The sequence below is a fragment of the Phallusia mammillata genome, chromosome 4, assembly GCF_965637545.1.
Source record: "Phallusia mammillata chromosome 4, kaPhaMamm4.hap1.1, whole genome shotgun sequence".
In the NCBI taxonomy this organism is placed as follows: Eukaryota; Metazoa; Chordata; class Ascidiacea; order Phlebobranchia; family Ascidiidae; genus Phallusia; species Phallusia mammillata.
In genome coordinates, this window is record NC_137255.1 from 18,871,466 (window position 1) to 18,892,773 (window position 21,308).

Below are 21,308 nucleotides of genomic sequence, written 5' to 3' on the forward strand. Positions count from 1 at the left end.
AAATTATTTTGCTGTTGGGCTGCAAAACAAATACCCTTAAAACGGTAGAACTAAATATAACATGATTTGTCGCATGCAATGACAAGGCAGGCAGTTTTACAGGACATGAATATGCTTTAATGAAAATTATGATTTTGCGGACTTTTGAATTCGCTGATTTCACAATGTGATATTCTAAACCAGGGGTACATGTACCCCTTGGGGGTACGAAGCACCAAAGTAGGGGGTACGACAGTCAATGTGAAATTATACATTATTTAGGCATATTTGTGAAGAATGCGTAACAAGTTACTTTGTTATGTGTAGTTGATTTTAATTGCCTGATTGTTGGTGTTCTGTAAATTTTGTTGAACTTACAAGACTGTTTTAATGCATGTATTCAACATGTAAGTTATAAATACACTGAGATTAATTCCCATTATTGTTTGCTTCTGTCGGCCATTGTAGAGAGGGGGTACAAGAAAATATCATGAAAGCTCAAGGGGTACAAGCACTAAAAAGGTTAAGAAACACTGTTCTAAACGATATACCCTGCTGTATTTAGTACCACCCCCTTTAGATCTTTAGCTTGTAGGCTATAAAATATAACAAGTTATAAGAAAACCAATCAGATTTTTAAGCATAAATCATTTATTACGGTTGAACTCAAAATTTCCGAAAAATTTATAAACATAAATACATCCAATTTTTGTTTTATTTAAATGAAGCAAACATTGGCATGCAGTACAACATATTTTATGCAACCAGTTGATTCTTCAAATTCCCACGAAGTTTCCAAATTTTCAGAGCATTTGTCATGCGGAAAGGAATCATCGTCAGTCGTTCAGTGTAGTCTTCAAAATCCAAGAGGGCACACTTCATCATCTGTCGCTCATTTATTTCTTGTTTTGCATTGTGTATAAGCGGGTCCAAGTACTGGTGGTCAGCATCCATGGGGGTCCACTGGTCAGTAGGCAAAATCTGGTGATTTGCAGAAAGCAACAAGGCACGGTTGATTCGGAAATATCTTGCTTGATGTTGCTCTTCTGTCATGCGCCCTCTGGCAAGTTGAATTATAGGATCCTTTTCATTTAACATATCATGTCGCAAGAGCCCCAGTTTACAGTATCCTGTGGTGATGTAGTTGAACTTATGGAGTTTCTTTTCAAGTTGAGCAGAATCAGCATGTATGCAATCCAACTGGTTGGCATACTTTCCTACCTGCCAATCCAAGTTAACAGCAAATGCAGGGCGAACTTTTTGTAGCACCTGCAATCCATGCTTTGTTGCAGACATTTTACCAATGAAACAACCTAAAAAAACATTTTTTTAACAAAAAAGGAACATTAAGACAAACAGTTGGTTTGCACACATGTCACACATTATTTTATAACATGTCTCTGAAGTAATATCATTAACTCTCTTCTCACTTAATGTAACCTTTCTCATATGTGGTCGCATGTGTTTCATTATTCATGGTGCATTTTTGTACCAGTAGGTTAAAAGCAAAAACAGTAAGAAGTATGTTGACAGGAAAGACATACACTTTAAAAAATAAATAATCATTTCCATTTCATCCCATTTCTTCAGAATTATTTTCTCAACAACTGATAGTCAAGGAATAGGAACAGATCCAGTTAACCAGATTCCTGATAGTATTTAACCAAACTATTTTCTTAATAAGTGATGGGTAATGGTTTGGGTTGTGCAAAAATGTGCCTATTAACCAGATTGGCATCATTTTGTCAGTAGTTAGATTAGATGCAGGACTGGACATTTGTAATCGTTAACATAACTTTCTAATAACGAAAAGCTATTCAACAACCTTATATTGTTTCATAGCCTCATGCTAATTGCATTCAAAGGTTTGTTACAACCCCGAAAAAACGTCCTGTTAATTTGTAACCATTTATCATGTGTTTAATTATAATGCACAAAGGTTTTTTACAAAAACAGTTATTTAACATCACAAAAAAGGTACAGGTACTTGTAAAACGTAAGTTGTTTAACAAATCTTAAAACTTCACACAAATGAAAATAATTTTAGCAGCACAAAAACGCTTTTTCAAATCATGCAGCACAGAAATGTCTCACAAATCAGTCCTATAAAATATATAACACATATGAATATATTACCATATAATGGTTTCAAATTCTCAAAACTAACAAACGCTCGTTACGCACGGTTACTAAACATGTTCTAAAAATAACCCAACGACATTACAACGGTTCACAAGTCCTGATAAAGTCGACAATGTCAAAACTTTCGACACCCTTTTCTTTACTTTAACGTACACCTTTTAGTACACACATTTTAAAAGCATTTTTGATCAAATGGAAAGCGGTAGTTACCGGGGGGATGTAAGTTAAAAAGAAACAAATATGTTTAGCACTTAAATATTCATAGTTATATTTGAGAACAAATTCTGTAATAACGTCTGCCTATCAACATTTATTTTACGGTAGACTCACAACCAACGTCACAAGTTTATGCAGCCGATATCACTCATTTACAATTTATCACTCATTACAAAAAGAAGTATCGTCGATAATGACGTGTGTTTTATCTATGTAAAGTTATTAACTTAAACTTTCACTTTTAGAGATTGCCGTCCTAGACTATCGAGTATCGAAGTTATAGTAAATAAGCGCTAAGATCATTCAAGAATATGATTCCACGAACGTTTTATTTTGTCATCGTACCATTATCAGTACTCTTCCGTTGTCACTTTTCGTCATCTAAGACCTTATGCACAATTGTAAAGGTATAATCAGTTTTGTTCACTATACATTCACATGCGATGTTACGATAGCAACCTTTATTGACTCACATCTCTTACCTTAGGGTCATTACTAGTGATGCACCGAACCCGGCTCAAAACGTTCGGCCGAAACCGAATATTCAATGTTCCGGCCAACCGAAACTTTTGTGCATCATTAGTAAATAGTAATAATACAGACCCTTTAATCGGACTAAGCTCAGACAGCCAAGATAAAGTGTAAAATATCCTTAGCAAAAGATACTTCTTTAATTAAGTACGACTTCACCGTGAATAAAACCCTACACCTTTACTGTAGGTTTAACATTATTTTAAGTGAATCATCAAAGTAATCTTAGCTATAGATAAATACCGTATTTACTAGATTGAAAGTCGCACAAACGGTGGGTAAATAACTTTATAAGCCGCGACTTACAATGGAATAAATACGGTACAGTCCACAAAAAAATGAGTTAAGCAAAACCGACTGTTAAAAGCAAAACGTTTGCAGCCGCACAGGAGTTATATGTTCGATGCAGGTAACATAACAATTTATTCGTAAACACTCAAGTAAAAGGCATACACATTGTCAACTGTCCAGATTTAAAAAACACGATACAATTTAAAAGTCAAAACAAAGTCAATATTTAACGAGTGTGCGCATATTTTGCAAAGGAACAATTCGTTTGTAGGCACGAATCACCAAACCACACAACAAAATTGCTAACAATCACCAACAGTGCGATGCGAGTCGATTGTTGATTTCTAAAATAAGTGCACAAAACACCGAGTGACGATCAACCAGTGAATGCTTGAAGTCCGGTTATTGCTCGACCAAGAATCAGGGCATGAATGTCATGTGTGCCTGAAAATAGATTTTTACTTGTTTGATGCCAATGACATGTAAAGCTAAGTCATACCTTCGTAAGTGTTTACTGATTCCAGATTCATAACATGGCGAATTATGTGGTATTCATCGCTAATGCCGTTGCCGCCCAAAACATCACGCATTTGTCTGGCAATGTCCAACGATTTACCACAAGAGTTTCTTTTAACCAAGGATACCATTTCAGGAACTGATCTGTATCACAACATGTTAGTTTTCATTTGTAACACATCTTATTAAGCCAGTAGTTTAATTCCATCAAACATTTAGCTGAACACTTGCCTGCCTTCTTCCATCAATCTTCCAACTCTTAAACAAGCTTGTAAACCGATGGATATTTCTGTTAAGGCATCAGCAAATTTCTTTTGTATCAGTTGGTTATGAGCTAACGGTCTGTTGAACTGTATTCTGTCCAATGCATACTGGCGTGCAGTTGCAAGGCAAAATTCTGCAGCACCCAAAGAGCCCCAAGAAATACCATATCTGGCACTGTTAAGGCAGCCAAAAGGACCCTGAAAAATGATAAGTTTTTAAAACATAAGCATTTCATGACAGGCACTTGTTAGCTTTTTGCAGTACCTTTAGTCCCTCAATATCTGGAAAAACATTTTCACCAGGAACCTTAACATCCTCCATTACAATTTGTCCAGTTGTTGATGCCCTCAGTGAAAACTTCCCTTCTATTTTTGGTGCTGATAAACCTTGCATACCCTTTTCCAAAATAAATCCCCGGATCACATTATTTTCACGCCCTTCTTTTGGACTTTGGGCCCAAACAACAAATACATCAGCAATAGGAGAGTTGGTTATCCTGTTAATAATAAAACACATTTGTAATGCTTTTCAAAGCTATGAAATGGTAACATAGAAGTACAGTATACTAAACTATTTTACCAGGACTTGGCTCCATTCAATGTGTAGGTATCAGTAGCTTTGTCGTATGTAGCTCTTGTTTCCATGCTTCCAGGGTCACTGCCATGATTTGGCTCCGTGAGACCAAATGCACCAATCAGATCACCTCTGGCTTTAAATGCAATTGTTTGCCGTTGGTACCAAATCTTTCATATGTTTACAGTCTTACCTAACTTTGGCAAAAATTTATCCTTTTGTTGGTCAGTTCCATAAGCATTAATTGGATGCATGACAAGTGACGACTGAACACTCATAGCTGATCTGTAAGCACTATCCACTCGTTCACATTCCCTGCACAAAAATGTGTTAGATGTACTAAAGCTCACATGTGTAGTTTTATAAAATACCTCGCAAGCAATCCATATGCTACAGGAGAAGCACCAGCACAACCATATCCTTGAATTGTTGCACCCAAGACCCCTAGCTCACCCATTTCACTCATTATGTTTCTGTCAAATGCTGAAAACAAATTGTTATGTTATCAAAGGCAATTGTGGCTTGGAAAACAGTTCATATTGGTTTGTATTAAAACAGTTCATACACTCAATCAAATAATAGTGCTACATATAAGAACCATATGTAAGTATATTGTGCACAGATTAATATCACAAAGAACTCTTACTCTCATTTCTGTTGGCTTTGGTAATCCTAGGCATAAGTTTTTCTTGGCAGTATGAATGGAATTGATCTCGAATCAAAATTTCATCAGATGTTAACTGACCTTCCAAGGTAAATGCATCCTCCCAATTAAATTTTTGCTTTGTGGATGAACTGAATTTTTGTTGATGGTTTGGAAATTTTCCTGCTAGAAAAATACTTGCTACAAATTTTGCATTGTGGGCAGTTTAAAGTGTCACAAATAGATAAAAAAAAAGATAGGTTGTCAATGCAACGTCTCACCTACTTACCACAGCATAATGCAGTCCAGCAGACATTTGCACTCTGCAAAGAATTTCGTACAACAACACCTGTCCTTAAACAGAACATGTTTAATTTATATTCTGTATAAACACAATCAATAAAAACACACTTGATATTTGCCCTGTAACTGCAATGTACCAATTGACTTATATAACCTCAACAGTCAACATAACAACTTACAAAATACCAAGTAGAACTTACGCAATAGAACTTCTAGGCGCAACGGCGCCACTTGTGTCCACTCTAAAACAACAACAGAGTATTTTGTTAGTGGCGCACTGCGCACATAGGATAGGTTGATGAGGGGCGTGTTTCACGCCAACTTGCTCGCAGAAATGAGTTAATGCGGCCGTGACCATGTATATTAAAATATATGTACTGGCAGCAGTGACGTAAATAAAACTCTTTTGCCGAATAGTTCTATTTTAAAGCAGCCCAAAACGATTTTGTGTAGTTGGAATAAGTTTTGTAATACCCAGCTTAATAGCCACATGCCTCAGACTTCCCTATTTCTTTCAGTGATATTAAAATAAAAACGAGCAAACACTTTTGACGGCCTTTGGTGAAACTGCGTTGTGTTAAAAAGGATGTGCACTGCATTTTTGTTGTCAATGATTATTGCTGCAACTATTTTCACTTACATCTCCATTAGTTTACTTTTAATCTCAACGAATTGCTATGTAGGCTACTATCACAGCTCACGCCAAACATGCGGTATAAAACACTTTTTAAGACCCAAGAAGAAAACTTCGTTGTAACTCTCGGCATGCTTTTGTTGCAGTGCAAGTGCTCTATGATAGCACAACAACAAAAATATTGCATATTATGAATGTACATTAGCTTGTCTTGTCGTTATAAAATGCGATAAAAAAACACAGTTATAGGCTATAACGGTATTGCAAAGTGAAAGAACCTTCAGTTGAACAACATGACGTCACATTTACAATTCCTGATTTTTTTTATACCGTACGCCATTTCAAACGTCTCCCCAATGCTTCTTTTTTTTCTGCCATCACTACTATAAAATGAAATCAATGTAACAGGTTAAGCCACTGATCGACAGGTCATTCGGCCCCGAGTAAAATACCTAACTTGCAATTTCCAATAGATATATGGTGGGCTAGGCCTGGCTTGAAGCCACAGTTTTGCCTCTCCATTCCTCAAAAATGTTAAAATGCATACTCTTAATACGTCACTTTCTTGTAGTTATTAAACATACCTATAGTTTTCGCTCAACAGTTTCCATGCCAGGAAAAGTTGGATAAAAGTGTTTAGTCAGTAGGCCTATTTCTAAAATTTAGTGGATTTCTATTCAACATAACAACACTTCGGTGCCTGAAGCTTTACCGTTTAGCTAGCCTATACTTAAAATAAATTGACACCATGAAATGAGGCTTACGCGCTTATTGTAATGACAAAAGACAGCCAGAATTGATTGTATCCTTGTTAGCAACAACATCACCAAAGCAAAACCAGCAGCAATTTAGTCGGTTGTTATTTACATTTATCGACTGGCACTTGCACGATGGCCAGCTGGTGGCGCCTTTACGCCCAAGTACCGCCCTTTGTTCTCATACAACACTGGAGGCTCGTACGACATATTAAAAGTCTTAACATGATCAATGGAGTCCACTGAAGCTGAGTCTGTCGCAAGATCACTCTGTGGAGTATTTGGCTGTGGCGCAGCCTCTTCTGCCAATGCTTTGAGAAATTGCTCTTCGGTTTCCCTCTGCCTTCGTCGAATAGATCTTTCTGTGATTTCAGTTCGGCGCAGTCGGTCTGCTAAATCAGCGATGTCAAAAAAGAAGTCACGCGAAGGCACGGTGTCTTTTGTAAATGTATGGAGTGATGTGAGTGTTCCCTTATTTTGACTGTTTGTTTGAAGAACAGGTAGATTCACAACACCGACGTGAAGATCAGCCACACGTTTATCGTACCGCGGTTTAGTTTGGATTTTAACCGGAGTCATTTGAGTTGTGCTGAAATTTTTTTCAATCTTTTTAACCTCGTCATTGCTTTTATTTTTTTCATTTGCTGGAAATAATCTAACTTTATGCGGCTTTTCTAAATCGAGTTTTCTGTACTCGACCCGCGGTAGATCTTCATCAGTGGAAGTGTCTGGGGAAAATGGAATCGCTCTAATTTCGTCGTCCAAATCCGATTCACTGGACGTCTCGGTAGCTTCTGGAATCGTTTCAAATGTTGACGCGGTGCCAGGTTTGGCAAACGACTTAGATGACTTGAGCTCCCGAGATCTACGTTTATTTATTGTCACGGAAATTTCTGGGTCTTTCTGCATGAACAAATTCTTGAGATCAACATACAAATAAGTTTCAATAGAAAATGTGTATATTTTGCTAAATTATGCTTCTGTACGATTTCTGTAGAGCGATTCTTAGGGTGTTGTGTAACGGAATGTTGTCACATACAATGTGTTGTCGTATAAGTTATTATAAAAGATAAAAAGATAAATAGTTATACGTTGGGTAAAATGAAATTTACAAGCAAGTCAACATTGCTTACGTCCGGTTGTTCTATGTCGGTTTTTGATTCCAATGCAGTGGGCGCTGTTGTGCTTCGTAACCGTGCACCAACATTGTCGCTAATATCTCCATCGTAAACCTTTCTCTGAACTTCACGCATGCTAAGATAAGGGGCGCGCTCATGTACCAATGCCAACTTGTACACGTCGGTTGCAACAGAAGGACTCGTTTCTCTGCAGCAGAAAGTCACCAATGGTTACTAATCACAAACTTAACCTCAAAATCCTGTATGACTTAAACTTTGGTAAACCATTTGAAATCACACTTACATGCATCGGCGCTGATGGGACCTTTGTGACCTTGTTCTTGCACAGTCAGGGCAGGATTCGGGTCCGAGAATTTCACAGTACTCGCGAGCCATCACTGTGTTGGGATTCGTCAAAATTCGGCTTAACGATCTGCAACAAGTTTAAAACAATTGCAATTGTCGATGTGCTTTTAGAACCATGATTTAATAGAAAATAGGTTTTCGGTTGTTACCTTCCTTCTATTTGTATATCTGGAAAATCAGAGCAGCGCACACATCTATCCGCGTTGTGAATCGGGTAAGAATCTTGAGACTTGGTGGATGATTTAATGGACTCCCAAGTTCTTGGTATCTACGCCAGTTAAAAAATCCTTATTGTTTAAGAACAAGAAGCGCAAATATGGTATACTAGTATATGTATGTTAATGATTTTATAACAGCTATAATAGATATAGTCGTAGACACTAACCTCGATCTTGCTGCTTGAATATTTCGTTGCTGTAGCATCCCCGAACATTGTTTGTGTTGAAGCTTGCTTACTGCATAACAAACCATATTTATCCTACTTCATCGCCAAAGGAACAAAGCGAACGTATTTTTACCTCATCTCCTTTGCCGATACGTGTTTCACAAGATGTTGCGCCAAACGTGGTGTTGGCAAATCTCCACGAAGTGACAAGGCCGGAGATGTCGGCTCTTGAGAAAGCCTGCGCAGATCCACAAACTGACCCGGTTTCACCTTTCTTCTTCCGCTCTGCAGGAGTAATAGCGAGCTGCCAAACGACTGACGGATGAGGTCGGATTCTGGCGACTGCGCCAACGCTATCACATCTTCCGGCGAAAGTTGGCTGCCTGCAAATATCAACGTAAAAGCAATCCCACGCACCCCAAAGTTACATACACTAAAGTTTGTGTATAAGTTGGACACACAAAAGCAAAAGCTCATTATCGTGTTCGTGCCATTTTGTAAGTAGCCTACCCAGTGGTGGGATTCAACTGTTTTGTCACCCGCGGTTCTATCACAAAAGTCACGTTTTAGGCGGTTCTGTTACAAAAAGTCCATTGACATTAACCAGTAATTCTGACCGGTTCGCTGATCTCATAAAATTTCGTGAGGCGGTTCTATAGAACCGGTGCGAACCGGCTGAATCCCACCACGGAGCCTATACCCAAACTCAAATTGTCAAACTTTTTCACACTTTTAGTATGATATATTTTTGTTTTTAGTGCGAACTAGGACCGTTTAAACATTACGTAAAGTTTTTTTTTACAAACCATCGTGATCCCTTACTCGGCATTGAACTGTGATAGGAAACGCATCCTGTCTGTTATTTACCTCTTGTGCTGGGGCGCGATTGTATTTTAACCGACTTCGGAGTAGATCCTCGCCTTCCACCTTGCCTGCTAAACGTTCGGTTCGCAGTAAAGTTGTATTGGAACTCGCCCCCCGGAAAGTAAGACTTTGTCTTCGTTCCGCTAACCATGTTTAAGTATACAACAGACTTTGTGCAACAGCAGGTTAAGTATTAAATCAATATAATGTCGTCTGTCTTTTGTCCGCAACCCGTCACTAAACGACTGAACGTGCTTGTATTGTATCAAACGGGTCGCCCTTCCCTCCTGTCAGGCAAATACAATTTCTTTCAGACCAGCCGTATTTACATAACATTCAATATTGTTACGGCAAGAAATGGTCGAATCGCAACAATACCTAACCCGTTACATTCTTATACAGCCACTTTCGGCACCGATGATTTAACGCCTTCCTAACTTTACGCTTTAAAATGAAATAAATGTATTTCGGAATTTGCCTTGCTGCTAGTAACACAAAAACATAAGCATTTGTCAGTGCCGTATCGTGTACTGTGACACCTTTATTCATTTTACAGGCTTGATGGGAAACATGCCTTCGCGCTTTCATTCCCTGGCAGAACAATAGGAAAACAAAACGAATTAACAGCTATTATGTCGCGCCGTAAACATAGAAGGGTTTCACAATCAACTCATTACATCGTCTTTGTTTGTCGTCCCGAAGACATTTTTGTAACCAAACTTCGCAGCCATGATTGGCAGGGTTTTATATCAAAAGATCCTTGCTGTGTTATTGTTCGCGGTAAAACGCACCGAGTCTATGCATTTCTGTTGTTGCTTCTTATAGGCCTATATTTTAAAGAAATAAAACACCTGGTTATCGTGATAAAATTGTGTAGCGCAATTTAATATAGTCGAACCGATTCCGCAGTACTTTCGCGGTGTGTACGACCCATTTTCCAACGTTTGGTTCTTTTTTAAATTCATAGTAAAACTGAACGCACAAAACAAAATTCTTTGCAAAGTTATTTTTTATTAATTTACTACACACGAAAAAAACAACCGAATCAAATTTACTTCATACAATCACAAATCATTCCTTGTGTTCAACAAACCCCCGTAGCTTGCGTTTATGCTCGGGGTTGATGGGAACGGCGTCAAGGTGGGAGCCAAACGTGTTAGTGATGCGATAAATCGCGTTTTTGCATTCGTTCCTCAAGCCACGAATTTCTCGCAATAGGGAAAGTACTGCTTGCGATGAAGAAGCTACTGGCAGTTTGTTGTATTTTTCCAGGGCCTGTGTAGAAATGTGCGAGGTTAAAAAAAATTGGCTGTAGAATGCTTCGAATGTGCAAGCCGATGTTTGACATTTTTTTTAATCAATTTGGTTCAAAATAGTTTAGGCACGATTTACTAGAGCTGGAAGCTGTGCAACAAGAATACTGGATGACCAGTATCATGTATTGTAGTAGTGTGTACCCGTGTAACATTTTACCGTAACTTATGCAAAGGACATTATCACATCAATTGCAAAGTAAAAATGCCAAAAACAGTCGCTTACAGTGTGGAGATCCAGAAGCACTGCTATAATCTCATGAAGTCGGCGCTGCACCACGCCAAAATTGTCCTCGGTAAATGAGGCTTCCACCACAATCGAAATGCTCTGCAGTGCCCATTTACACACGCATCGCCCGGAAAACAAGTTGGCAGCGCTACGGTCTGGCATCTAAAACACGAGCAGAGCTTTTTAAGGCGAACATAGGAAATGGCCAGTCACGATTTGCAGTGCTTAGCTGGAAATTGATTTGAAATAGCTTTTTTACGATTCTGCGCTACGATGTTCACCTTTTTAATTAAGTAAGAAACGATGGAGAACTTCTTGGCCAATTTCTCGATCCTTGCAAAAAGGCCGCTCATTTGTGTATTTAACTGGTGCTGGTCGACCTGAGAACATATGTGATTAACGATTACTTAATCGTACACTTACACGGGTTTACAAACATCATTAGAAAAACGTTTGATCTCAAAAACTTACAATCTTCCAAACACAGTAGACTAAAAAAAGTAGTTTTTTTCGTAATATACAGTAACATCGTATAAACGGAATTTGTGTAATACCCTCATTAGCCAATGAAACCGGGCCTACATTAAATACGTTTGTTGTAATCGATATATACTTTCTCACACAATGTGCGGCAAAATGAAAGCTTGGTTCACCTTTTCGTTATAACCATCTGCATTTTGTGTCACTGGTGAATTGCTGAAGCTCCCCTAAAAGGTAAAAACGGATTTGTTAAGTTATCATTTCCAAAGAAAGGCATTGAATCATATAACAAGCGAGGTACCTTATACAGCTGTCGTGTCCACAACTTTGGCGTCGGGATAACCAGATTTGGTCCACTGCGATAAGGCGAATTTACGTTGCCCGAGTTTGTTGTGGTGGCGTCCAAAGAAGATACCTTTGAAGTAGGAACATTTATGGCTTTGCAAAATGGAAACAAATATTTATTATCCAAGTCAGAGTTTTTTTGATCGAGTCCACGGGATTAAAGATTTTTTATGAGTCTGGGACCACCACCGATCGAAAAATACTTTCGTACATTTTTATTATCTTACATTTTAAAAGTGCACTAATCGTTACGCCCAAACAGAAGTATTTGAAAACTTTAAAAAGTTGAAAAACACGCGGTTGATTCGTTGCAATCTATACTTACATCGAAGTATGACATGTTTGGAGAATTGCTTGCATCAGATTGCAATGGACGTCGACGCAACGTGGAAACAGATAAAAATGGAGATTTTTCATCTAATAGAAAACAAAATAGATGTTGGTAAACACACAACAAAGCAAGAACACGTCACCACATAAAAGGTTAAATTAAAACTAATTTAGCACAACATTGGTTCAACTCACACTCTAACTGTCATTTCAAGAATTGAGGTTTTCAAAAAGTCACATAGGCATACCTGTGCTAGACTGAGATGAGGTTGATGATTTTGAGGAAAGGCGAGAAATGCCCTTCTGGTCATTATCAAAGAGACCTAAAGGACAAAAAAATAAGTAAGTTTGATTTACACTACAGTTTTGTAGTAGTGGCAATTTTTTTAAGAAGACTGAATGGTTGAAAAACATACTTGAATGTTTAAGATTGTGGTCGGTCAAGGCATTGGTCAAGTTTTTGATACAAAGCAAACACTCATCGGCAATCACATTCCACTTTGAGGACCTGTTACCAACACCTCCCCTTTCCAAAGAAAATATTTGTTTTCGAACATTTGCTGAGTGGCAAGTGACATGACTGAGATGCTGGAATGCCAAATGCTGGCAAAATAAAAATCACATAAAACATGAAAAGTTTTTTTGCAGCCAGCATGATGCGATGTGCCCAAAAATAAACTGGACATCGCATCAAATGGCATTACATTGTACGTGACAGATAAATCAATTAATCTTCTGATGCAACATCCTGTCTTGGTGGATAATCAAGCCCTAAGTTGGTATCAGTACGTGTCACCATCTGTCAGGCGTGTCTTGTCTTACATTTATTTTCAGTTTTTTTGTGAATTGTCATGTATGTAAACTTTTATTGAGAAGATTCTTCCTGTAGAATTCTTCCTGTTTTTGTTTGTCAAAGAAATCAAGATATGTTTAAGAAGAATTTTATCTGATGATTCATGTGAAATGGTCTGCATATGGAGTTATAAGATACTGCCTCTATTATTTCTAGGATTTGGGGTTGTCAAACCAAAACGTGAGATTGTTTTATCAAACAGTAGATAAACAGCCTTGAACTAGTTTTTGGTCTTCTATATCTTTTGTTTGACAAATATTGTTTCCTTTTTAGAATGCAACCTTACAAAAAGTTGTGGTGCTGGCCATATAACAAAGGAATTGTGTACTCAAAGAAGATGTTGTTACAATCCCACTAATATAAAAAACGATAATTGCTTTGCTTGGGTTCTGCCAGGTTTGTGAACACCATTAGTATGTATTTAAATTCGTAGACTATGAAGTCAAGTTTACATTTTAGGGATATGATTATTTAAAGTATACATTTAATTTGTGGTTAAGAAGAAAAGCTTAACTGTAAGATGTTTTCAGAGACAGTCAAACGGAAAAGACATATTGTTTTTTGCTTGACAGACAATAAACATCATGTGTTACAAATACAAACTTATTTGTCTTAACTTAAACGTAGACAGGAAAAAAGACAACTTTGTTGCAAAGAAATAGTAATAAAAGGTGGTGAAGTCTCCAAATCAGCCATTTTTGTGTCTAATTCAGAACCTCCGCCACCCCTTCCCTTGGTTGTACATTCACCAGAAATATTTACTGAAATATTGCCATCGGATGCCCTTGAAATTAATCCAAGCCTAGAGAGACAACTAAACAAGCTGAAAGATGAACATGCGAGTCTTACCAAAGCACAGGCCATACATATTGCAAACTCGGTAACACTATGTGAATATATTTAAAAAAACATTTATGTAACCTTTGCTGTGTAATGTTTAGTTGGAAAGATGGCTTCGAGACAAAGGACTTGAAGGTGAAGGTGTCAATTGGGACTTCAACAAAAATGGAATTTTCAATGCATATGTCAAGGTCAGACTAGTTATAGCGTACTGAATGTTGCCCTAACTATGCTGTAGAGGTTTTTTAATGCCCATGTATTTGAGAAAAATACTTCACGTTACATAGTTGCTTCATCTGATAAAAAACAGAGTTTTATTACTGTTTGTATCATCAGTTTCCAAAATAACTGGTAAGATTTGCAAACAATTTTGTTCATTCCTTCCTTTTTTGTGTACTTTACCCCTGTCTTTTTATTAAAAAAAGTATCTTCTGACAGAGAGACAGGTCAACATTTTTTGAACCTGTGAAGTTCAGAAGTGGCACAGTAATCGCAGTGGACAAAAAGAACCAGATCGATAAACTTAAGATTGGCCTTCTGGTATTTGTAGAATATACAACACTTTCCACAATACTTCAAGGGTAAGTGGAGAAGTAAAATCGTAATGCACCATTTACAAGTTTGTTGTCAACAGGACCAAAGAGGGTGCCCTCCAATGTACAGCAAACAATGAGTCTATTGTCTCAGTTAATGCATATACCGAGGAGGGTAATGACGTTTCAATTTCACTATCTTTTAATCAACCTATCAAGAAAAATGACAGAAAGTATGATACTGTGTCTACTCCCACATATACTCATATAACTAAATCCCTTGTTTGACAGCTTAACTTGTGAGTATTTAAATGAGACCTCACACCACTGGTTTTCTACTGGATGCATCACAACTGCTTCTGGATCCGATTCAGTTACTTGCTTTTGCAATCACACAACCAAGTTTGCAATTTTGTTTCAAGTCACACCACATTCGTTCATGATTCCCAAGTTTCACCAAAATGTTATACAGGTAAAAAAAATGCTGATAAGACCATACTGTTCACTAAGATTTTATGAAAAGAGAAGGGTGGCCTTTCTAAAGTAAAAGTATGTGACCATCTGGTATTTTAAAAGTTTCACTGCTTTAAAATTCTATTAGGTACTGATGTGTAACAGACATTAAAAAATGCAAATTTTATCGGGCCAAAATAGTTTAATAAAAATTTATTTTTGACTAATATTTGTATTTCACAAACTTCCGAATATAATTTTTTGGAATTTACAGATTCTTGAATATGTCATGGAGGGATTGTCATTTGTCTGTTTACTAGTTACTTTTCTAAGTCTGATTCTTGTGCTTCGTCGAAGATCCAAAACTGTGTCTACTAGCAGTGCCAAAGCAAAAGAAAGAACAATTGTCCACACTAACTTTGTGGCAGCATTGGGCTCTTTTCACATGATTAGACTTCTCAGTGAAGCAGCATATGGGATCAGCAGTTTATGTGGAGCTATTGTGTTTCTTAGGTGAGTTTAGAAAAGACATTAAGCTTTTTCTTCCGCATTTTCATGAAATTTATGAACACCTTTTTCAGTCACTATTTCATGTTGGCAAGTGGAATGTGGATGTTAATTGAGGGCATCGTTCTTTATGTTAACTTGGTCATAAAAAGCATGAAATCCACAAGACTGGGCTGGATGAAATTTGCAGCTGGATGGGGAATTCCTGGTCTTATCGTACTGGTTTCTTCAGGTATAGATCATTTTATTTCCTTTATTTAATGACTTTAGATCCATTGACTTCTTTACATATTTTAAAGCAATTGGATTTTCGAACGACAGTTATGTTGAAAAACAGCATGATCTTCAGTGTCCATCTGGTCAGACTAGAGTTGAAATTAGTCCTCTAAGAAAGGTAAACAACCACACAGGAGAAGATTTAACTGACTTCACAAACTAACCACTAACTCTTTGGCATAGAACACAACACAAGAGTACTGCTGGTTGAGTATCTCAAGCAATATGATATGGTCAGCACTGGGGCCACTCATATTCATATTTGCAATCAACTTCTTTATTCTGATGCACACAGTTTCTTTTGTGTTGCGACTCAGTCTTAAAACAGACACAATGAAGCCGGCTAGTCAAAAAAGTCAAAACTTTAAGCATTTATGGTAAGTGCAATGAAATCACAGCAAAAATTTGCCTGCAATTTCTGTGTATCCAGGAATACAACTAAGGGAATACTGGTGTTGTTTCCAATTCTTGGGGTACCTTGGCTAATTGGTTTTCTTGTCAATCTTGAAAACCAGACTGCAAATATTGCATTTCAATACATACATGTGATCCTGAATGGTCTACAAGGAGTATTTATTTTTATTCTTTACACTGCTGTAAACAAAGAGGTATTGCATGATACAATACACATCTTGAAATGAGTTTTCAGTCATATAATTCTTGCAGGTTCGTGAAATTGCCTATCGAGTTATCAACAACAGATGGCAGCAGCACAAAATATCATCTTCAAGATCTGCAAACAATTCCACACTAACACCGAAAGAAAGATTTAAAAAAAGTATTACCAGCATCATGGGTACACCACTCCACAGGAAAAAGTCATAGTATGTTACGTGTTTAACCACACTTCTTCTATACCATAATAGAACTGCAGCAACATACATGCCTTAAAAGAGCACTTTAAAAAAAATGTTTTTTAGCAACTTTCAACGTGGGGGAAGCAATAGCCATTACAGCTTCCAGTCCAACACACAACATCGACAAAGTTCTGGTTCCAGCTCTGTGACCAGCACAATGTTACGAATGAAAAGGTAAATAGAAATACATGCAGTTTTTGGGTCATTAGTGAAAACACATTTGGTAATACAGGGTGTATGAATTGCACAACAAATTCGACCCTGTTTAAAACACTACAATTTTTAAAAACATGAAAATGTGCATTAAACTATGATGTTGGCCACAATAATTGAGTAAAAAGTCACATGTGTCCTACTGGTCACATGTTTGTCACCCCAGTTTAGGTCATTACACCCAGAATTACAATTTAGTTTTTAACTTCAAATTTATTACAGTTACAGAAAATATTCAACTGGTTCAATAGACCGGTCACGATTGGCAGTGCCACCAATTGGCCAAATTGGACCTGGATATAGTGGAAGTTTGCCCCGAGGATGGGGATATCGCACAACACCACAAGTAACCCGAACACCAAGTATCAAATCTCTTCACTCAGACCACAGTGGTAGTCCCAAGATTTGTTCAATCTGTGGGACTTCAAGAAAAACATGTCGCCACAATTCAGGCTCTATGACAAAACTGAACTGGGAGGCTTCAGACCAAGTTCAATCCTACTATGAATTTCAGTCAACAATTGGGAGAGAACTGCCAACTCTAAATTCACGTTGGCATCGCATGACTGCAGAAGAGTTCAAGCGATTTTCCGCTATTCCTGAAGAGAAACGTAGAAGTGGTGTGAACTCTTTTTACCTGGAGGGTAATGAAGGAATGAGCAGTACACAGATGGCTTGGGATAAGAAAGCAAAAACACTGGAACGCACAAACCTCTCTTCACACAGTAGTTCTATGAGACAGTACAGTATTGCAGTTGATATCCACTCCCCAACACACAAAAAAGAGGAATCACAACTTTTACCCTCACCGTCTATCAAGACCAAAACACCAGAGACAAATAAAAAACTATCAGAAACCATAACAACCAATCGCCCATTAACTCCCAAAAAGCTAAAGGCAAAATCTATCAAGACCTTTGAAATTGGCCGTTCCCTTGGCAAACGCAGTGGTAAAAAGGGTGATCCAAACCAAGCAAAGTTGAGTATGCCCACACCAAAACATTCCAAAAGAAAAAGTGAGCGAATGTCAGCTTATAGTGAAAAACTTATTAAGGCAGTGGAAAAATGGAAGCAAGAGGAAGAACGGATGAAAATAAATGTTGTGACATGAAATCATGTTTACTGTGCATTTGAATCTGCTTTTTTGTCAGATGCTGCAAAATGTTGTTTTTTCTCCAAATGTTCCATCTAAGTTTCAAAAATCAAAATAACCAAAAAAGATGCTAAGATTGACTTATTACAAATTGCCTGGCACTTCTAGTGTTAAAACACCCAATTGTCACTGTACCCTGCCTGTATGACTAGTTCAAATGTATAAAATATGTATCAAACTCAGGCAACAAATACCTGTACAAGTGGGGGCTGTTTCCCATTCAAATTGGCAGTGAGGATCTTGGTTGCATCCTCTGGAAACACTGACTCGAGCAAGAAATTATATCGCTGCAAGAATAGATACAATATATTTGCTGAATGTTTTAAGGAAAAAAAATGTGTTGTGTAAATACCTTCGTGTTGCACAGGTTGAATAAATTCCAAGACACATCATGAAAAACCAATAGTAAAGTTCCACAAAGAAGCAATGTCCAAAGGATTGGTAGAATTGCAAATATGTTCATAACACTTATCACATGGTAATCACTAAAAGTGTCATAAAATAACAGTATTGACTTAATCACAGTTAATTGCATTTAATTAAACTTACCATGTTTTAAGGCCAAGAAAACCTGCTATTAAATCTCTGGGCACAAATCCCAAGAAGTAATAAAACATTACAAAATTGCGAAGAAGTCTTGTGCATGAAATTGTGGCATTCTTTACAATTGTTGAAAAGTTGCATTTCAAATACAGTAGCCTTGTTTGCTGAAGTAATGAAAAAAAGTTGAAACTAGCAAGAAGCATATGCGCACAAATGAATTGATAAACATACTTGAACTAATGGAAAACTCAAGCAATATTTTTGTTCTTTTTCATTGGCTATGAAATTGACAGTCCCAACAAAGCCACTGAACAGAAGCAGCAACAACCAGTGCTCATTGAAGCATCTTGTAGAAAAACAAAACACTTTAAAATTATTCAAAAATTTTATCAAAGAAAAAAGATAATTTTGGTCATTTGCAACTACCTAAAAATGCCCATGCCCTTTAAAACTTTTGTGTGTATTTTCACAAAATAAACAAATATTTTTAGTGAGTCAGTGATCACAATCTACAATTAAAAAAGCCAGACAAACGACATCCATCCTTAGAACAATTTTACTGCATTGTTCACGGGTACAACTAAAGTAAGAGACCGCCTAAGACTTAACCACATATGTTAATATACATACATTTCTCCAGTTGATGCTTGAGCAGAGCAGTCAGTAAGAGGTGAAGAATACTGACTTGGTACCAACAAAGACACAAAGGTAAAAATGACAATAGCCAGCAAACTATGGCACAAGACGTACATCACATGTTTTCCATGGAAACATTTTTTAAGTGTTTCATAATGAGAAACTTCTACCTTGGGAACAACTTAAAAAAGGAAGTGGTAAAAGTAAGGCATTTAAAAAAATTACAGAAAGCAATTTACCTGAGAAGTGGTTGGCAAACAATGCAATGTAGGTTGCACTTACAAAAGCCAAAGTGAATATTACTAACCACACATGAAATGACAATAAGCGTAGAACATAATCTGGAATTTAAGGAGATTATTAAAAACACAGAAAGTGACTGGATATAGGATGTCATGAGAAAACTTTAAGTTTATGAGTACTTTTTAAAAAACGCAATCTCACTTTCGTAATAATAGTCTGTCTACCTCTTCTTTACAAAATAAAAACAAAACAATTAGTTAGAAAAGTTATGGATAAAACTTCAATTAAAACAAAACTGGCAGCTATACCAAACATACCATGAACCACGTAAACATGATTCCAAGGATTGATCACCCACAAAAAGAAAAACACTTGTAGGAAAAGAAAGTTTGTTGTCCATGACCAGAACAGTGCAGAATATGTTCGAAATTTAAATTCCTAAAAAATACACAAAGGGTTCCAGTACGAACTTCATATCAAGGTTAACTGCTTAATATGAAATGATACTTCAGCATAAGGCAAGGCTAGGGGTCATGTCTAAAACTGTGGGCCCACTTGGCCCGTTTTTCCCTGCGAGAGACGGCCAAGCAATGGATATAGTGGGCCCGCAGTTTTTCCTTGCAAGAGGCGGGCCAATCACTGGATATTGTGGACCAGCAGTTTTTATACTCTCGAAAAGCGGGCCGCAGTTTTTTAATTGCATGAGGCAGGCCAAGTGTTGGGCCAAGCGGGCCAGGCGGGCAAAGTGATCCAAGTGGGCCCGCAGTTTTAGATGTGACCGCAAGGCTAGTGGTTGTAGGTAAATGACTTTGCAAATATTTGGAGTCATGCAACTTGCTGCTTGTTAATTTGCACATTTTTTTTTATCTGTGATGGCCTTCATTTACTAAAAAAACATTAATTTGTGTTTATTATACATCTTTCAATAGTACCTGGAATAAAGTGATATACATGAAGGGTCATACATTATCTATTTTTTAAGCTTGTGTTTCCATTTCCATTAACTTCAGACAAAATGGCCTTCAAGAATATTTCTCAACATATTGCTCTACACAAAGCTTTACTAGACCCAGGCAACCATTCAATTTGTATGATGCTCATAAAATAATAGTGGTGCAGCGTTCTGCAAAGTTTTATCACAAACCAAAAACTTCGTTTGCAACTCACGTGTAAAATTAGCCAATGTGAATCCATTTTCGATGGTTTATGTCATGGCTCATAAGTAAGATCCAAAAAGCGACGTTTGTAAGACTGAAATTAAAAGCAAGTGCTTCAATAACAAGTTAGTAAGTTACACGCTGCAAAATTTGTGTGGCCCGCGCCGATTTTGGCATTGTAGCAGCGCCATCTTCAGGTTTTATGATTTTTTTGTCCTGTTTGGAATTTCAGCTTTCAGGCATATTGCTCGTTCATGAATGGTGTGTGAGAATAAGCTTGTTTTATTTTTGTCCAAAAAACAAACTTGGAATCTATAACACCTTTTTACTGGTAATACAAGTGCTACACGGGCTTGGTAATATGATATCGTTGTTTTGGCACATTTGGCGCGCAAAATGCAATCCAAGATGATGTGTTGTGTTGTTTTGCTTCTAAGTTTTTGGCAGAATGAAGAGCAAGCAATATTTGTGTTATCTGGCACTGACATAAACCAATATTGTTAGTTAAAGGTGGTTACAAAGCTGTTAGTCACTTTTCTTCCAAAACGTTTAGTGTTTTTAAGGCGAAACGGGATTTTTTTTGGGAAAAACATTCAGGAACACCCAACTCAATGAAGCAGGGTAAGTGAAAGTTCTTTTTATATTTTTATTATGTACTTAATGATAAAATAACTTCTGTGTGCTGTGTGGTGATTTTTATAAAAAAAACTTTTTAAAATATGTAGTCCATGGGAGATGTGTAAAGGCTTCTAAAGGTTGCAGTGTAG

General features: G+C 37.2%; 5 protein-coding genes across 7 annotated transcripts; 1 reads left to right on the top strand and 4 right to left on the bottom strand.

Annotated features, from left to right (window-relative positions):
• Window positions 1-612: 612 nt before the first annotated feature.
• LOC145222895 (cytochrome b-c1 complex subunit 7-like) lies at window positions 613-2,171 on the bottom strand. Its single transcript, XM_080089134.1, has one exon. It carries the CDS (start codon window positions 1,273-1,275, stop codon window positions 736-738), a length of 540 nt encoding a protein of 179 aa, XP_079945260.1. The 5' UTR covers window positions 1,276-2,171; the 3' UTR covers window positions 613-735.
• Window positions 2,172-3,272: 1,101 nt separating this feature from the next.
• On the bottom strand, window positions 3,273-5,619 carry LOC145222893 (glutaryl-CoA dehydrogenase, mitochondrial-like). 2 transcript variants are annotated; one of them, XM_080089130.1, is made up of 9 exons: window positions 5,445-5,619; window positions 5,159-5,338; window positions 4,884-4,995; window positions 4,706-4,827; window positions 4,519-4,648; window positions 4,204-4,435; window positions 3,907-4,136; window positions 3,659-3,819; window positions 3,273-3,603 (listed from the first exon to the last, which is right to left on the bottom strand). In XM_080089130.1, exons 1-9 carry the CDS (start codon window positions 5,521-5,523, stop codon window positions 3,536-3,538), a joined length of 1,314 nt encoding a protein of 437 aa, XP_079945256.1. In that variant the 5' UTR covers window positions 5,524-5,619; the 3' UTR covers window positions 3,273-3,535. The 2 variants fall into 2 exon arrangements, with proteins under 2 accessions (XP_079945256.1, XP_079945255.1); XM_080089129.1 differs by having other exon boundaries at window positions 5,159-5,341.
• Window positions 5,620-6,846: 1,227 nt separating this feature from the next.
• Window positions 6,847-10,510, bottom strand: LOC145222891 (uncharacterized). Its single transcript, XM_080089128.1, has 7 exons — window positions 9,584-10,510; window positions 8,850-9,099; window positions 8,717-8,786; window positions 8,481-8,599; window positions 8,270-8,398; window positions 7,981-8,173; window positions 6,847-7,750 (listed from the first exon to the last, which is right to left on the bottom strand). The coding sequence occupies exons 1-7, from the start codon at window positions 9,729-9,731 to the stop codon at window positions 6,962-6,964; spliced, it is 1,698 nt and encodes a 565-aa protein (XP_079945254.1). The 5' UTR covers window positions 9,732-10,510; the 3' UTR covers window positions 6,847-6,961.
• Window positions 10,511-10,571: 61 nt separating this feature from the next.
• Window positions 10,572-20,728, bottom strand: LOC145222889 (nucleoporin NDC1-like). 2 transcript variants are annotated; one of them, XM_080089125.1, is made up of 16 exons: window positions 20,552-20,728; window positions 19,702-19,822; window positions 19,381-19,482; window positions 19,136-19,322; window positions 18,737-18,851; window positions 18,512-18,669; window positions 18,315-18,447; window positions 18,157-18,249; window positions 12,694-12,880; window positions 12,526-12,600; window positions 12,273-12,364; window positions 11,904-12,017; window positions 11,776-11,829; window positions 11,404-11,502; window positions 11,120-11,284; window positions 10,572-10,855 (listed from the first exon to the last, which is right to left on the bottom strand). In XM_080089125.1, exons 1-16 carry the CDS (start codon window positions 20,576-20,578, stop codon window positions 10,652-10,654), a joined length of 1,926 nt encoding a protein of 641 aa, XP_079945251.1. In that variant the 5' UTR covers window positions 20,579-20,728; the 3' UTR covers window positions 10,572-10,651. The 2 variants fall into 2 exon arrangements, with proteins under 2 accessions (XP_079945251.1, XP_079945252.1); XM_080089126.1 differs by lacking the exons at window positions 11,120-11,284; window positions 11,404-11,502 and having other exon boundaries at window positions 20,552-20,721.
• Window positions 12,880-18,157, top strand: LOC145222888 (uncharacterized). The gene is made up of 15 exons (XM_080089124.1): window positions 12,880-13,310; window positions 13,404-13,526; window positions 13,844-14,010; window positions 14,072-14,161; window positions 14,409-14,551; window positions 14,605-14,736; window positions 14,795-14,975; window positions 15,231-15,469; window positions 15,538-15,695; window positions 15,763-15,857; window positions 15,923-16,116; window positions 16,170-16,347; window positions 16,406-16,563; window positions 16,660-16,770; window positions 17,032-18,157. The coding sequence occupies exons 1-15, from the start codon at window positions 13,241-13,243 to the stop codon at window positions 17,918-17,920; spliced, it is 2,928 nt and encodes a 975-aa protein (XP_079945250.1). The 5' UTR covers window positions 12,880-13,240; the 3' UTR covers window positions 17,921-18,157.
• Window positions 20,729-21,308: the final 580 nt, after the last annotated feature.

What these genes read in the sequence shown, in the direction of transcription:
- LOC145222895 (XM_080089134.1), bottom strand. Translation starts at nt 1,275, where the DNA reads ATGTCTGCAACAAAGCATGGATTGCAGGTGCTACAAAAAGTTCGCCCT.
- LOC145222888 (XM_080089124.1), top strand. Translation starts at nt 13,241, where the DNA reads ATGGTCTGCATATGGAGTTATAAGATACTGCCTCTATTATTTCTAGGA. An exon ending in CTTTGCTTGGGTTCTGCCAG is followed by an intron (nt 13,527 to 13,843) that starts GTTTGTGAACAC and finishes TGTCTAATTCAG; the next exon opens with AACCTCCGCCACCCCTTCCC. An exon ending in CAAAACTTTAAGCATTTATG is followed by an intron (nt 16,117 to 16,169) that starts GTAAGTGCAATG and finishes CTGTGTATCCAG; the next exon opens with GAATACAACTAAGGGAATAC.
- LOC145222893 (XM_080089129.1), bottom strand. Translation starts at nt 5,523, where the DNA reads ATGTTCTGTTTAAGGACAGGTGTTGTTGTACGAAATTCTTTGCAGAGT. An exon ending in AGATTGATGGAAGAAGGCAG is followed by an intron (nt 3,820 to 3,906) that starts GCAAGTGTTCAG and finishes GTTGTGATACAG; the next exon opens with ATCAGTTCCTGAAATGGTAT. An exon ending in ATCAGTAAACACTTACGAAG is followed by an intron (nt 3,604 to 3,658) that starts GTATGACTTAGC and finishes ATCTATTTTCAG; the next exon opens with GCACACATGACATTCATGCC.
- LOC145222891 (XM_080089128.1), bottom strand. Translation starts at nt 9,731, where the DNA reads ATGGTTAGCGGAACGAAGACAAAGTCTTACTTTCCGGGGGGCGAGTTC. An exon ending in GTATCGGCAAAGGAGATGAG is followed by an intron (nt 8,787 to 8,849) that starts GTAAAAATACGT and finishes TTTGTTATGCAG; the next exon opens with TAAGCAAGCTTCAACACAAA. An exon ending in TCCCATCAGCGCCGATGCAT is followed by an intron (nt 8,174 to 8,269) that starts GTAAGTGTGATT and finishes TTTCTGCTGCAG; the next exon opens with AGAAACGAGTCCTTCTGTTG.
- LOC145222889 (XM_080089125.1), bottom strand. Translation starts at nt 20,578, where the DNA reads ATGGATTCACATTGGCTAATTTTACAC. An exon ending in TCATGTTTACGTGGTTCATG is followed by an intron (nt 19,483 to 19,701) that starts GTATGTTTGGTA and finishes CTTAAATTCCAG; the next exon opens with ATTATGTTCTACGCTTATTG. An exon ending in GGACACGACAGCTGTATAAG is followed by an intron (nt 11,830 to 11,903) that starts GTACCTCGCTTG and finishes TTTACCTTTTAG; the next exon opens with GGGAGCTTCAGCAATTCACC.